The sequence below is a fragment of the Lepus europaeus genome, chromosome 7 (genome assembly GCF_033115175.1).
Source record: "Lepus europaeus isolate LE1 chromosome 7, mLepTim1.pri, whole genome shotgun sequence".
Taxonomy (NCBI): Eukaryota; Metazoa; Chordata; class Mammalia; order Lagomorpha; family Leporidae; genus Lepus; species Lepus europaeus.
Window position 1 is genome coordinate 102,649,186 of NC_084833.1, and position 16,442 is coordinate 102,665,627.

The window sequence follows — 16,442 nt, forward strand, 5'->3', positions numbered from 1 at the left end:
CCCCGTGACGTTTGGCGTTGCACTTCCTTTGCTGCTGCTGCTGCTCTCTCTTTTTAAAACCATGCTCATATTCCTCTCCCACCCTCCTTGGGTAGCAAACAGGGCAGTGTCTTCCTTCCTGTCTTTAGCAGCCACTGCCTGCCACCCAACACCACCCGACAGCCTCTGCCTCAGGCCTTTGCAGCTCCCCCTTGCTGTCTGTTCAGCTGCTTAGCAATGTACTGTTTCCTCCCTCAGCACCAGCACCATCAGCAGCTCATTTCCTCCCAGACTGGCAGGGCAGGAGGTCTCACGAGCCCCTGGATTCCTGCAGGGACAGCAACAGGCAACGTATGTGAGCCGTGGCTGGGGCAGTCCACAGGGAAGTCCTGGGCCCAAGGCATGCCTGGTACCCTGGGTGTTTTACATCAGAGACCCCACTGCCACAGCCTGTCCCCCTACCCCACCCCCAGGTGCTCACATCCACTTGCTGGGTTTCCCCATGCCTGGAAATGACAAACTAGTATGATCCGTGAGTGGGGGACAATGTGGAGCTCACAGAGCCCCTTAGGACTAGAGGAGCTTCTGAGGATCCAAGCCCACCCCTTTTGTTTCACAGATGAGTTCTAGTCCAGGGAGATAAAAATCCATTTATTTACTTCTTCATCTACATATTCTTTCTCACCATCCAGTATTCGTGGAACACCTGTCAGATCAGAGGCCCAGTGATGTGCAGGAGAAATGAGGTCCCTGCCCCCAAGTGGTCTTCACCCTGATGGGGAGAGATGGCAAACCCAAATGTGAAAGCCTCATTTGCAGAGACGCGAGTCTCCCGGCGTCAGCGCTGAGAGGGGAGCCTGGGCCTTCTGCAGCACCCTTTTCAAGGACCCAGAGCTCTGTCTTCCCTAGGAGGCTGAGTGTTCGGTTCTGTTTTTCATTACAGAGGGAGAGGTTTGAAGAAGTGAATGTAGGTTTTGGTCTAGATACTTCTGGGTGGCAAGAGGGGCTGGGAAGACACGGTGGTTTCAGACTAGGGATTCATCTTTATTTTTAAATTTTGGTAAAATAGGGGCTGGCACTGTGGCATGGCAGGTGAAGCCTCTCTTCCTGCAACATAGGCATCCCATCTGGGCGCCGGTTTGAGACCCAGCTGCTCCACTTCCCATCTAGCTCCCTGCTATGCACCTGGAAAAGCATTAGAAGCTGGCTCGCCGGCGCCGCGGCTCACTAGGCTAATCCTCCGCCTAGCGGCGCTGGCGGTAAATATAGCTGCTTGCGGCAGCTTAACCTGCTGTGCCACAACACTATCCCCATTTTAACTATTTTTAAGAGCAGACGATCCATTCATATGGCTACTCGGCTGTCACTACTGTCCATCTCCAGAACCCTTACCGTCTTGTAAAGATGAAACTCCATACCGTGAAACACAGACTCTACTTCTTCCCTCCCCGCCGGCTCCTAGACCAGGAGTGCTCAACCTTTTTGTGCCATGCACTCCTTGGGCAGTCACATGGATTCTATGACTCTCTTCAGAATAATGTCTATAAATGCATAAAGTAAAATAAAAACAGATTTATAGCAGAGACTTCACATAAGGATATCAAAATACTTTCAAAGAATCCCTTTGCCACCCAGCACTATGTGAATGTCTTGTCTTGGGAAGATCAGGCTGTGGTCCAGTGGCCATCACAGTTTCCCAAAGCAGCTCACATAAATGGTATTTTGAGATGATGGCAGCCTTTCTGATTTGGCATGAAAATACCTGTGACACTTGTCGGCAACGAAGTCATGACAGATATTTCTAATGGGGCTGGTTTGTTACTTACATTCCCAGTAGAAGGAACTCCCAAGTCTTGGTTGCAGGTGAGTGAAAATAAAGATGGCCTTCCTCACCCCCCACCCCTCAAGTTCACCCATCTCCCCGGAAGCCTGGGGGTCTGCAGCTCCAGGGGAGGAAGCCCTTCGGAGATGAGAGAACTCCTCACCGGTTCTGCCGAGGGCCAGTGTGGCTGGTGGGAGCATGCCCAGGCCATCACCCTAGAAGCCCACCTCGCCCAGAGCAGCACAGGAGCCCAGCCATGAGGAAAAGGCGCCCGCTCTCCCCATGGCCGCCAGCCTGCTGTCTGCAGTGGGCGGAGCCGGTGCCCCGAGAAGTGTGCCTTCTGGCAGCTTCCCCCGCCCCCTTGTCCAAAGGCTCAATGCAGAAGGGAGCCATATGGTCCTTTGTGGACACATCTTCCCTAGTACAGCGTCTTCCCGGGGTGAATACAGAGCCCCACGCCCCGTGTCAGCTGGGCCTCCCCTCCCCCGCAGCCAGCCCAGGGCGTGGCAGGTAGTGGGGAGCCTTTCAGTAACACCCCCCACACACTCACACAGAAAACTGTTGAAGTGAAGTCAAATGTCTCAAAGTCAGATCCCTTTTTAGTATGAATTTGCTGTGTCTCATTCTGAGCACTAATTCCAATTTAATTGCAAGTGGCCTGAAGCCTCTTCAATAGGAGTAACAAATGGTTTGATTTTGTAAACTTCATCAGACTGCATTTTAAATGCGACACAGTAGCCCAACTCGAATGCCAATGAAGCACTGGAGTAGCTCTCTGTTTACTAATTATCCGTTTTTACTCCAAGCCACGCTGGCTGGCTTGTCTGATTAAATCGGATTTGTGGGATAGAGAACAGCTAGCAGAGTTTTCTCTATAGTAAACGAGATTGAAACTATGGGCCGCCTGGCTGCACACTGTAAATTATATTTCCTTTTAAAGGGGACGTGTCTCTTTTATTTCTCTGTCGTCCCTCCTGCATATTAAACTTGACGGTACAGAAATGTACCCGGCTGCTCCTAAATCCAGCCTCTGGCCCTCCACCTGGCTGCTCACTCCCCTCCCCAAAGAAGTGGAAAGGAAATGGGTAGCTGCCTCCCGTGTCTTCACCCCCCCCCCCCTTTGCCTTTTTAATCCTCTTCTTCCCTTCCCCTTCATTCTGGGGTTGAGATTTCATGGTTACATTATTTTACAAAGTACCTGAGCTCATGTCCATTCTTAGAAACCATATTGAAGTAGCTAAGGGGGAATTCTGGCTGCAGAATTTACTGGAACCTAACAGCCGGGGATTTGGTCTCTCAGAAAGATGCGAGTCTTGACGGCATTGGGTTAGGGCAGGCAGGGGTTGGCCATGAATCGGTAATGATAGTTTGAACAGAGAAAAGAGAGTCAATTTCTGAAAAGCCAGATTGTTCTTTAGGTCCACCTGGAATGAAATCCTTTCCTCTGAACAAGGTGCAATTTGGGCCCACCAGAGAAGGGCACAGTAAGAGTCCCAGAGGGCTGGACAGTGGGGGCCTGCTCCTCCAGGTTGCACCCAGGCTGGGGGAGCTGGTGTGCCCTCTCCCCTCTCCCTACTCCTTGGCCAGCTCTGGCCTATGGAGCTCTTGGACTCAACGTTTAATTGTTTATTCCTCTGTCCCTAGGAAAGCAAAGCAACTTCTGCCCTTGTGCAAGCGCGCTCTCTCTCTCTCTCTCTCTCTCTCTCTCTCTCACACACACACACACACACACACACACACGCCATGAAATGAACACAAGGACCCTAAACAAGGTGTCATCACACGGTGCTTAAAACTCCACCGTGGCTGACTTCAGCTCTGTGGGCTTGGCCTGTCCTGCCCTTTGTCCTGGTGTCTCCCTTTGAGCCCGGAGCTTTTTATATTTCCATTTGCTCTTGAATGCATTGCAACGTCACCGTGTGCACTTTTTCCTTTTTGGCCCCTGTGTAGAGTACTGTGCGGGAAGGCCCAGTAACCATTACAGGGGGAGGGAATGGCTGCCGTACTCAGGCCCGCAGCCCTCGTTTAATTGTTGACAGTAAAAAGCCTTTAAATGCTGCTTAATTTGCAATCATCTTCTGGGGAGGGGGGAAGGAGAGGCACCATTAACATGTCAGTAAAATGAATACATCTTCTCTTTGGTTGGGTTTTGTTTATTTATGTGGGGTAGTTTGTCTTTTCATTGCTCAGTATTTGCTGGATATTTTAATGGATCTGAAACAATCGCATTTCATCTTCAACTTTGAATTCTGCGCCCCCCTCCCCGACCCCTGTCTCCCTCCTCACTCTGCCCTGGCCCGCTGACTGTCTTGCCCTGGTCTCTCTCTGCCGATGCCCCCTCTTCTTTCTGCTTGCACTTTGCTGTTTGAAATACATTGGGGTTTACTCGAAATTTCAAAAAGAGCCCAAAAAAGATCCCGCTTCTGGGCCCCAGTTCTTCCCCAGGGGCCTCAAGTTGACTCTGAGAGGCCTGTAGCTGGGGACATTGGCTATAGAAAACGTCGCATGAGCTGCAGGAACACAAGAGATGAGATGCACCTGTGATAATTTAGCATGCAAATCAGGAAGTTGGGCCCCATGGTTGGCGGAAGCTCATGCCCTCCCTTAAGCTCTGGGCATTGGCCTGGGCTCAGGGAATGAGACCTCTGATTCTGTCACTCGTCTTCTCTGTGGAGTTGCCTGGTGGTCCTTTCTGTCCCCCTCATCCTGGGGCACGGGAGAGAACGAGCTTCCACTGCCCCACCCCCACTCCATCCCAGCCCTCTACAGGCACCAAGGGGTTTCAGGGACCTTCAGACCCAGCTGCTCAGCAGCTGGACAGTAGAGGGAGGTGCGAAGCAGGTAACAGGTGGCCACGCAGAGACAGGACCTGTAGCTTCTCTCACTGCTTTATTGAGCTTCCCCCAAGTCCCAGTCCCACAGGGTTGCCTGACAAAGACTTAGACTGTCATCCGACACGTGCTCAGTGTTAGACCCCTTCTTTGCCTTGACTGTGGCCATTCCTCCACCAGCCTCATTGGGAAAGTGGTTGCAGGTGAGGTCTAGGGACTCTGCTGACCTAGAAGTCAAGTCGGACTGCAAAGGAGGAAGCCGCTGTGCGCATCTCAGCGGGAGACGGGCCCCTCTGCCAGCGCCCTGTGCAAGAGCAGGCCTTGAGCCCCTGGTGTTAGGGTGCGGGAACCTCCTTAAGGATCGTTCACTTCCCCTTTCATTGTACCAATGAGGAAAGAAGCCCAGAGAGGCCTAGTGGCTTACCCAGGAGTACACAGTGAATCACTCACTGAGCCGAGACTTGCGCACAGGCCTCCAGGCTGAGGACTTTGGTGTTTGCACCCCTCCAGCCTCTCAGCTGGAAGTCTGCAGTGAACAGCCACAGGGGGACAGAGGCTGGATGGATTGTCCCGACCTATCCCGTGCCACCCTCACTTCCCACCACACACTTCTGAGCTGCTTTTCCCAGCAGCCTCCACGGCAAGAAGAGTGAGAGACGAGAGTGCCTGCTGTCTTCCAGTTCTCTTGCAGCCTTGCAAAGACATACACACAGGGCCCTCACTGCCCACAGTGGCCATAACAGGGAGCCCTAGCCTGAACCCATGCAGGAAGGGTGGGCTGCAGAAGGGAGGAGCTGACTGCTGAGTTAGGTTTGCTCGCTACCCACCTACCCCCCGTGACAGCTCCAGAAATCCAGTGGGTCCAGGGGCCAGTCTCTGCCCTTTAAAGTTTATTCCTGCAGAACAACAAGCAGTGTTGGGAAGCTGGGCCATGGAGCCAGGGTGTGTCTTGGGAAGGAGGTGCCCCACCTTGAGTCCATCACTCTCCCAACTGGCCCCTCTCCAGAGCACCTGACTCAGTTCCTGAGAGAGGCTACCCTGTCCAGTCCCCCGGGGCTCGGCGGGGCTTGGTGAGGCTACTGCCAGCTGCCCTTCCCTTCTCAGAGCCTGTTGAAGTTGCTCCAATTTTTCAATCGTGGGCCAATTAGTTTCACAAATGGGGGCCCCGTGGTGCCAGGGCACATTTGTTCCGGGCCTGCGCACTGGCCGGGGCCCATTGTCTTGCCTCCTAGCCCCGTGGGGGCCCATTGTCCTCCCCCCCAGCGGGTGCTGCTTACCGCTGATTTATACGGGCGGGCGTCCTGCGGGTCCAGGCTTCACTGCCACAGCTGGCGGAGGTGCTTAAGGCCTTGGACCCCCTGACCTTTGCCCCAGTCCTGCTGTCATTTTGAAAGTTACAGACCAGAGGGCTGCATACCTCTCCGGATTTACTTTCCACCCCAACTACCCTCCTACAGGACCCCCCCCCCCCCCCCCCCAGCACACACACACAGGCTCTCTTTCCTTCTTCCTTCCTTTGCTCTTACGGTAGAAACTTGAACACATTCTGGAAGAGTCCAGCAGCTGGACGAGGAGGGCGAGAGGCAGGGGCGTGCAGGCACAGGTGGGAGGCATCAGGCTCTGCTGATGTGGAGGAAGCCGATACTTCCCGATGTGGTTTTTAATCCTCGGATTCATTAGTTCCATATGCGATGCCGTAGGGAGGGGGTGCAGGTGCTGACCCCCATGGGTGGGGCTCTGCCAGGGATGCAGGCCTTGCAATCTGTTGTCTTGCAGCTTTGCTTTCCTTTGGCACCGTGCCTGCCAGGGGCTACTGCCCCCCAGAACGGATGCCGGGCATCCCCATGCAGCTCTGGTCCCTTTTCCCTTTATCTTCTCTCTTACAAACCAAACTTCTGCCTTCCTTGTTTTTTTTTTTTTAAACCTCTTTTCCTTTCTTTTACACCCCCCTTTCTCGCCACCCCCCCATCCCCAGCTTCGCCCCCTCTTGGGCTCGTTTGCTGGAGTGATTGACAAAATTAGTAAATCCATTCATGTAACTTTTATTGTGCAGGTCTCAATAAATCCCCCGTGTCCGGGGCGCACCTTAATGAGCTAGTGAGCTGACAAATTTGTTTACTGTAGCTGGAGGTGCCCAGTAATGAAATGCACTTGTGTCTGCAGCTCACTGCTGAACAAATACACGGGTTTCCGGGAGCCAGCTCTGCTAGCTCTGCCGCCGCCGCCGCCGCCGCTGCCGCTGCCTGGGGATGCAGCCACGTTCCCCCCGAGACTGCAAGTTGTGCCTCTGTGTGTGTGTAAGAATGTAGTCATTCCCTCAGCCATGGCTTACTTTTAAGACAAATTCCAATCAGCTGCTCCACTCCTTCCTTTTTTTTTTTTTTCATTGAAGACTTTTTGTGTTTTTTTTAAACTGATGGTGTGAAACCCTGGCATGCCTCCTTTGCCTTGTGGAAATGGAAAGTTCTAGAGATGTATCGATGCCTCCAGGATTCTGTGCAGGGAGTAAAGGAAAAAAGAGGGAGAGCTGGACAAGGAGACAGAACCCTGATGAGGCTGAAGTTGACATGAAGGCTAGGTGCTATGGCTTTGGGCACTTGGCTCGGTTCGGGGAGATGACTGGGCGTTCCAGCAGTAGGTGGCTCTGTATGCAGGAGGCAAACAGCCGTGCCAGCTTGAAGCTCCTTTAGTCTGAGGAAGGCCTTCCATGATGATCTCTCATCCCCTCCTACCCAGGAAGAGGAGTGGCGGCACTCGGCTCCCGACAGTCCTAATGGTCACTGGCACTGGCACATCCCTAACCTGGGCGGACTGGGCCCTCACTGCCCTTCCGAGGTGGTTGGGAAATTCGGGAATAAATCCCAAAGGATCCCATATCCCCTGCCCATGAGGAAAACCAGAGGAGAACCAAACACAGGTTCTTGGCCTTTTCCCCAGTAGATCCCTTGAGCCTTAAACGATGGCCCAGAGGAGGTCAGAAGGCCTTGGCCTTTGTTCTCTCCCTGTCTACTTCTTACCCCCCTCCCTCACCTCTAGCCTTCTCCATCCTCTTACTATGCAGACAGAGCCTGCCTGCCTTCAGTGTGAGTCAGCCTGGGCCGCCGGCTCTGCCCTTTTGTCTTGCACAGTGGATGAGGCAGCTCTGCTACCTTCCACAGTGACCTGGCAGGAAGGGAGGAGGCAGACGGAGGAGAGGGAAAGGTGGCAGCGTATGAGTGGCTCCTGTGTGGTCGTGAGGGCCGCTCGTGGCTGGAGAGGCTGTCTTAGGAAAGAGTGACCCTGGGGAGAGGGTCAGAGGAAGCAGAAAGATATGTCTGAAGGATTTGAGGGTGGAAGGTGTTTCCAATTCAAATTCAGGTTTTCAGTGGACTTGATACTTTCTCCCTTGGCAGGGCAGGCAGCTCTTCCTTCGCTGGCTGAGGTCAGGTGAGATGGGACGTGAGCAGCCCACCCACAGTCGTGTGCACCATACGCACACACAGGCTTGCACGTGCCTCAGCCCATGCACACGTCATAGTCCTAGCCTGCTTACCAGAAAAAGCCAGAGTATATTTAGATCCCTCTGCTCCTTTGATTAAGAAACTGCTTACAGCAGGAGATAATAAGAGCCCTGCTCCAAGAAGGTGTAGCACCTGAACATCTTCTCCAGCTGTGTACCCTCTGATCCTGTTCCTTCCTTTTCTATTAGGGAGCTAATTGGTATGGAAATGGCACAGGTGTAAACGTGAGGGGTTTTGTGTCTGGTAATTTCAGGCCCTGCCATCACCTGGGTGAAGTAAATACCCTCGATCTCTCACCCCTCCTGCCTCCAGTTCCATCCTGACCTGGCTGTCTCCCATTTTTTTGCTACAATTAAACTTGTTTTAAACTGGCAACTCCTGAGTCCTGCCTGCCCTGCAGCCCTTGGGAGTCTGGGCAGGTCACCTTCTGTGGAGATAGAATTGATGCAAATTGGCTCCCAAGTATTTGCATGGAGCCTGCCCTGTTACCTGGAACCACCCACTCCATGCTCCTCTTTCATCCTTGCTATGCCCGGTCCCTCTTCTCCTTCAAGCTGACACCCCAGGAGTCCAGGCTGAACCCCTTTCATTCTTCCCCAGAGCAGGGGAGGTGCTAATTCTTTGACCTGATCAATGCTTTCCTGGGGCCATGGCTGATTTACGGATCTGATTTACATGGAAATTTACAGATGAATAGAAAACAGTACATTTGTAGGATTTACATTCTCCAAAACATCTGTCTGTTGTCTCATAACGGTGCTGTGAAGTTAGTGTTGGAAAGGGCAGGTTACTTAGGAATTCTGCTTTCTTGATGAAGAACCCGAGGCCAAGGACAAAAGGCTTACCTGGTCCACGAAGGCCTGCACCTCGCAGCCAGAACTGGGGTCTCCGACTGTCCCACTGCCTGGTCTGGGGAAATGGCTCCTCTGTGGTCTGTCTTTGCTTCTGAGCTCTGACCTGGAGTGGGAGCTGAAGGAGCCCTGTCTCGCCCACCAGACAGACGGAGAGTCCCAGCTGTGATCATCTGCTTTGAGGTCACTTGTGTTACTGGTAGGAGAGGAGAATCTCGTTGGGAACCCTCGATGGTGGTGGCTTCCTTGGTGGGCTCTGGCCTGAGACCTAGCTGTCTGTCTCTGTGCCATGACCACCCCTGCCCCCTTCTTAGTGACTGTCCCCCGGCCCCTGATTTTTTTCCAAGATTGATTGATTATTTGAATATCTGAGTTAGAGAGATGAGAGAGAGAGAGAGCAAGCAAGTGATCTTTCATCCACTGGTCCACTCCCCAGGTGCCTACAATGGCTGGGGTTGGGCCTGAAACTCCATCCAAGTCACCCATGTGGGTGGCAGGGTTCTAAGTACTTGGACTGTCTCCCACTGCTTTCTCAGGTGTATTACAGGGAGCTAGATGGGAATTGGAGCAGCTGGGACTGGAACTGGTGCCCCTATGGGATGCTGGCATCAGAGGCAGTGGCTTAACCTGCTGCTGCACAGTGCCAGCACTGCCCGCTCCCCATTGATACTTTAATGCAGCATGCAATTATTGAGTGCCTACTCTATACCAAGCCCTGTGCTATTCACTGGGGGATGTAAGGATAAATAGAATAGTTCTGGCTTTTGAGGCTTATAGTCTAGTAGGCAGAGTTAAATGTCAAAAGTAAATGCAATGATGGGTTTTATATGTTGTCACAGTGAGAGCTGAGAGCAAGATGATGGCTTTGGCACCGAGTCCTAAATGATGTAACTCATCCAAGATGCCTACTCCAGGATCCATGTCCTGGAAGAAGCAGCCTAGAGGCAGTAAAACAACGCAGGCTTCTGTATCTTGCAGGGCTGCATGATTCATGATCCAGGTTGTTCACTGCACAAGGGTTCCCAGCTGGGGAGAAGACAGACACTGACATCCAGCCCTCTCCGTACTCACTAAAAACGGGAGTCTGTGTGCTCAGAGGAAGAGACATGATGGTCTGGTTCAGACAAAGGCAGCGTGTGGGCTGGCATCGGCTCTGCAGTCACGTTATGGCTATAAAGCTTTTTCACATGGGTATCGCATTTGATGATCCAGTGATCACAAGCAATATGGCAAATGGTGAGCACACGGATGCAGACACGCTAAGCGATCTGCTCAGGGTCGCGAGGCAAGGAAAGCCCTCCGTGGAGCTGGGACCCCCCTGTATTTCGGCCTCCCCCTGTGTCAGCTGACCACAGGACTTCTGAACGACTCCTTCATCCTGTCAGAGTCCTGCTCCCTCCACAGCAGCTGCAGGTGCCGTGTCTCCATAAGGGAGCACAGTGCCCTCACGCTGCCGGCCCCCCGGCCCCACTGCACAGCTCACTGCAGCTAATGAATTGCTAATACAATTTTCTAGATAATTTTATTTCCATAGTCCCACATTTTAATGTGTTTCCAAAAGCTAGCATTTATTTGCTTAATCTCCCAGAGTAATAGAATCTGCCCTGACTCATCATACATGCGAACAATCAGCTAGGCAGAAACGACAGCAAATTGTTTAATAACTCACATCTAGTCTCTAGATTTTTAACTCGCATGCACCAATAGCTTTTCTTGTGTCGCATCCACTTCTCTCCCATCCTTGCCTGTTTCTTTTTTTTCTTAAAATACTTTTGCATCATCACAGCTATGGATCTCCAAGCAGATGGCTGGGGACCAGGGATGCAGGCCCTCAGAGGCCCCTTACTTCTCCCGTGCATCCTGGTTGATGGGTCAGTGGCTTGGGAGAAATTTGCACCTTGTGGGATGTCCTAGATGGAGAGAGACCACTAGGAGGACATGGCAGCTTTTCCTTCGCAGGTCAGAGGTTCACGCAGACCTGGTGAACCTGTCAGCAAGACTCTGAGCTGGCCGCCTGGAGCTCCATGTGTGTTTCTTCTTCCCTGCTCAAGCCCAGGCCCTGGTCCTGTCGCGCTGTCTCCCTGGGATTTTATTTCTCCGCCCCTCTTCCTGTGCTCACAGCCCCTGTCCTCATCTGGCCCCCACCCTCTCCCAGTGGTAGCCCAAGCTCTCTTCCTGCTTCCAGCCACACGCCGTGGCTCTTGGTCCCTGCATTGTGCCAGAGACCCTGCCCTTCTCCGGCATAGGCCATGCCGAGCCAGCACCATGCTTGTGCAACAACTGACCATAGATGAGCAGCTTCTGCACAGTGGAAAGCTGTTCCTCCAGTCCTGCAGGCTGGGGGGTTTGAGATCGGGATGAGCGTGGGCAGGTTCTGGTCCCTCTTCTAGGTTGCAGGCTGTGATGTGTCCTCACCTGGTGCAAGGGGCAGGGGAGCCCTCTGGGGTCCTTTTCATAAGAGCACTAGTCCCGTTCATGACCGGACCGGACACTCTCAGAGGCCCTTCCTGCGAATACCATCACTTTGGGGTTAGGATGTCTGCATCCGGCTCCTTGGAGAGACACGGACATCAGACCCTAGCAACCTCCAGTACCTGTGTGGCACTGCTGTGTTACCTGTAGAATGATCTGAGCTGTCTCACCTGGCACCTGTGCCCCAGTCACCTTCCCCGCTTATCTCCATCCCCAGGGCCTGTCCTCTGGCTCCACCTGCTCTGAAATTGGCCTGTGGCGTTTCCTTAGCTTGGCAAATATGCCCACCTCCCAGTCCTTGCTTCTCAGGTGCTTCTCATTTCTTAAAGCCTGACTCGGAATCTTCCCTGGAGCCCCCAGAGTCACCTGCCTTACCCTCTGTTGGCTTGCCAGTGGCCTCCACTGGTCTTGGACCCAGTTTTCTCTGCTTGACCTCAGCCTTGCCCTGGTCACCTCGCATGGCGCCTGCTTCAGTGGATATCAAGTGGCTTGGGCCATCCTGGGAAGCAGGGCTGGCATAGTGGGGCAGCTTCAAGGGGCCTTGGGAAGGCCAAGGGGGCAGATGGCTGCAGGAGTTTGCCCTGCTGAGTGATAGCAGCACTCAGAGCACCCTGAGCCCGGCTTGCTAGGCCCGGGGTGTCCTCCTGGGGTTGCCATACATGGTGTTCATACATGTTCTGACCTGGGAGCCTCAGAAGATTGCTATTAAAGGGTGTGGCTGGCCGGCGCCGTGGCTCAACAGGCTAATCCTCCACCTAGCAGCGCTGGCACACCGGGTTCTAGTCCCTGTCGGGGCACCAGATTCGGTCCCGGTTGCCCCTCTTCCAGGCCAGCTCTCTGCTATGGCCCGGGAGTGCAGTGGAGGAAGGCCCAAGTGCTTGGGCCCTGCACCCCATGGGAGACCAGGAGAAGCACCTGGCTCCTGCCTTCGGATCAGCGTGGTGCGCTGGCCGCAGCGCGCTGGCCACAGTGGCCATTGGAGGGTGAACCAATGGCACAAGGAAGACCTTTCTTTCTGTCTCTCTCTCTCTCTCACTGTCCACTCTGCCTGTCAAAAAAAAAAAAAGGGTGTGGCTGGCCCAGGAAGCCTGTTCCACCTTGGTGATTTAAGGTGGATGTTTGAACGCCTGCTTGATTGGGACTGTCTGTGGGGTGACAGAGAGGGTGCCAGTCCTGGGTAGGACCCAGGGTGCAAGCAGCGGGGGCTGTTGCCGCAGAACGTGTTGCAGATGCACTCCACTCCTGTGTATGTTCAGGACTCACTGTCGGCTCTTGGGCTGCTCTGCCCAGGCACACCATTTCCCTCTGCGTGTCCCCCTCCATCGAGTGGAGCGAGCCCCCTCATCACAACCTCTCAGAGATCGTGCTGGCTTTAAGAAGGGTTAGAAAGCTTCAGAGGCTGTGCCTTGTGACCCAGCTCCCCACCCACTCTTCCTGGCCCAGGGCTCCAGAGCCCTTCCTGGAGGAGGCCCTGGGCACACTAGTACCTCTTGCTGTCATTCCTGTGCCTCTTTTGGGGGAGATCCAGACACGTGCCAGCCCTGAAGTACAGCTGGGCTCAACCCCATGGTTTCTAAAAGCAGACAGACCAAGCTATTTCCAGATCGCAACTCTGCCCCTTTCTAACTGGGTGGCCTTAGCCAAGTTATTTGGTTTCTGCTTTCCCATTTTGAAGAAAGGGGGTAAGAATGGCTGCCTGGTGCACTTGGAAGTTTTAAAGGAGACGACGTATAGATAAAGTACTTAGCACAGTCCCTGCATTGGTTTCCCTTCCCTTCTGCTCTTTGAGGGCCAGGGGCAAAATCCTGTGTTCACTGTGCTCCCCACCCCTTGCTCAGCCTCCTTGACTGCTGGGGGCGGGGGGGCATGGTTGCAGGGGCCTGGGATTCAGTGTCTGCAAAGGGAAGAGAGGGTCTATGGGTGGATATGAGGGGTTGGCCAGAGACTGCCCCTGTCTTCTCATTAGGCTATCCCAAACTCAGCTACAAATGGGACTGAAGTGGTGAGACCCAGACCTCCCATTGGCTATCTACCTTGCTGGGCTGGGAAGGCAGCAAAGTGTATCATACAGTCCTCTCTCTTCACCCCCACCTGCTGCCAGAAACTCCCTGACTCTATACCTAGTCATGATGACATGCAGCAACCAAGGGCCTGGCGCCCAGTCTGCTGTGGGCTGACTGATAGGTGCTAGGCCTGACCACCTTTTCTGCTCTGTGTCCCTTGCCCAGGGGATAGTGATGTGGGGCTAAGCACAAGTGACTTAGCCAAGATGCCAGCAGACATGGCCAAAGAACTGGAATCCAGAAAGGTGGGCAAGGAGCTACCAGCTAGGACTTGGGCTCCTGTGCTGCTATAGCCAAGAAGGCCATGGCTCAGAGCAGCCAAACAGAACGTCCTACTTGTAGAAGGCACCAAAATGACATTCTTATTTGTTAAATGAATGGGCCTTTCAGATTCCTGCTTTAGCGAATGGAGAAGTAGCTGAAAGCCTAGGGTCTATAGCAGGTCTCAGGAAAGAATTCAAATCCAGGCAGCTGGCTGTATATCCCAGAGATACTCCCATTTGGAAACTCCATGGATTATTGCACAAGGTACTCAGTTTCTATGTGCTTCAGACTCCTTATCTGAAGGGTGCGGTGAGTAGAGCCTACCTTTTGAAATTGTGTTTTAGAATGAGTTACGTTAGAACGATGCCAAGCCCCTGTCTTCCTCCTCATTGTTTTTCCTCTCCACTCCTGCCTCAGATTCCGCAAAGCCCCTCTGAACTGTGCCCTTAGTACCCTGCCTTCTGCACAGCACCCAGCTCTATGGCAGAGGCAGGTGGGCTGATATATTTGCTTAACGTCTTTCTCCCCCTAGACTTCAGGTTCCGTAGGGCCAGAAGTCTGTCGACTTTGCACAGCCCTGGTGCCACCCGGGTGACTCGGCTGCCTCCGGATTTGCTCCTGAGCCTGGGCACCTGGGCACGCTGGTCCTGAGGCTGGTTCTCCCTGTGCCCTGAATGGGTTGATGGCGGCCTTGTGTTTCCACCTCCTGAGGCTCTTCCTTCTGCTGTCCTCCCAGGCACAGACATGGCCGTCTTCTGTCTGCTGTGCGGGAAGCGCTTCCAGGCACAGAGCGCGCTCCAGCAGCACATGGAGGTCCACGCGGGCGTGCGCAGCTACATCTGCAGCGAGTGCAACCGCACCTTCCCTAGCCACACGGCCCTGAAACGCCACCTGCGCTCACACACAGGTAGGCCCATCCAGGTGGTGGGTGGGGGGGTCTCTGGAAACTAATGTTCGGACTTAGCACCAAAGACATAAGGAGAAGAGAGCAGACAGTGACCTTCGGCCTTTCCCTGCCCAAGGGTTGTGTATGTAGGGGCTTCCTGTCGTGCAGGAAGGTGTTAGGAATTATTCTCCAGGTCGCATCCTCGGATCACTGGTTCTTGATCTCTCCATTCTCCACACAGAGGGTGCTCATCAAAAATGTGCCAGCCTCAGAAACTTCAGCATTTTTCCAATGATCGGTTTATTTATGTGATAGAGCAGCAGAGACGGATGCACACACACATACAGATCTTGCAATTACTGGTTCACTCCCCAAATGGCTGCAACAGCCAAGGCTGGGCCAGGCAAAAGCCAGGAGCTTCATCTGGGTCTCCTATGTGGGTAACGGAGGCTCAAGAACTTGGGCCATCTTCTACTGCCTTCCCAGGTCCATTCGCAGGGAGCTGGATTGGAGGTGGAGCAGCTGGGGCTTGAAATGGCACTCGGTTATGGGCAGCGTAACCTGCTGCATCACAATGCCAGCCCTGAGAATTGTCAGAATTAGAGCAAGTTTTCACCAAGGATTCTGATGCAGGTGCACCCAAGATGCATCTTGAGAAAAGCTGATTTGCTAGGTGTCCTCACGCCACCCACACACACTCCTGAAGTCAGCCTCGGGCTGAGTGTGTGCTAAAGAAGCGGATCCTACATTCTGCACAATAACAGAAGCCTGTACCTGGCCTTCCCCCTGTTCAGCAAAGACAACGAGGGCATCTCCGCAGTGAGCCAGGCGGTCCCACCTCATGGGGGGAGCAAGAGATGGCGAATCAGGGAGAGTGTGCCAGCTGCCCGAGTTCCAGCCAGTCCCTAGGTGGAAGAGTGGGACACTTGGTCCCTGGGGCCCGTGAGGTCTTTTCTTCCTTGTAGCAGCTCCTGGCCTTCCCCTAGGCAGGGCAATGAATGACTTAAATTCCCTTCTCTTCTTTAAGACAGAACTAGATCTTCTCTCTCTGGACAGTGGAATGCCTGTTTCTGAGTCCCCGTGCTTGTCTGCTGTGTGTTGTCCATCCATGCTTGAGGGCAGGGAAGGGTCAGGTCCCTCTCTGGATATTTAACGGAGTATCTGCCCATGTCTGTTGGAGAGGGTTTAGAGAGCCCTGTGTATCCCAGAGTGGAGTGCCAGGCCCCTTGCTTGTTCCTGAGGGGCTTGTCATGGCTCAGGGTTTGTGCATCCATCAAGCCCTTGCATGGGTGGCAGGCTTTGCTGAAGAAGCGAGGCCTTTTGTTGCTTTTAACTGACGTACCCAAGAGGAGCTCCTTTGGGAAAGAAAGGCTTATTTCAGCTTAGTTTGCAGATCACAGTTCAGGACTGGGTGGCCTCGGCACAAGCTGGTTACAGTAGATGCAGAGACTTGAAGACCTGGTGAGCTGGGAAGAGAGAAAACCCAGGCCAGACTCAGACTCCAGGATAATCAGTTCTCCCTCGAGGACCCCCTCCGAGGATGTGCCCCCAGTGACCTGAACACCTCCCATCAGCCCACCTTCCAGCTGCTGCAGTTACATCAAGTCTGCACCTTTAATCCATACACATTTTGCATGAGTTCTGGGGAGACACAAGACTGACTGTACCCATACCAGCTTTATTTAGCACGGCCCCTGCTGACCCGACCTGCCAGTGGCAGGCGGCCCCTCACCAAGAAGCCAGCCGGGGTCTCACTGCCTGACGCCATTCTGTT

General features: G+C 53.6%; 1 protein-coding gene across 3 annotated transcripts in view; it reads left to right on the forward strand.

Annotated features, from left to right (window-relative positions):
- The window catches only part of ZBTB16 (zinc finger and BTB domain containing 16), a 189,171-nt gene that overhangs the window by 162,865 nt on the left and 9,864 nt on the right, over positions 1 to 16,442 (forward strand). For all 3 annotated transcript variants that reach the window (XM_062197041.1, XM_062197040.1, XM_062197042.1), the window contains one exon: positions 14,519 to 14,689. In XM_062197041.1, the coding sequence (XP_062053025.1) occupies positions 14,519 to 14,689 (171 nt within the window). The remainder of the gene's footprint in view (positions 1 to 14,518; positions 14,690 to 16,442) is intronic.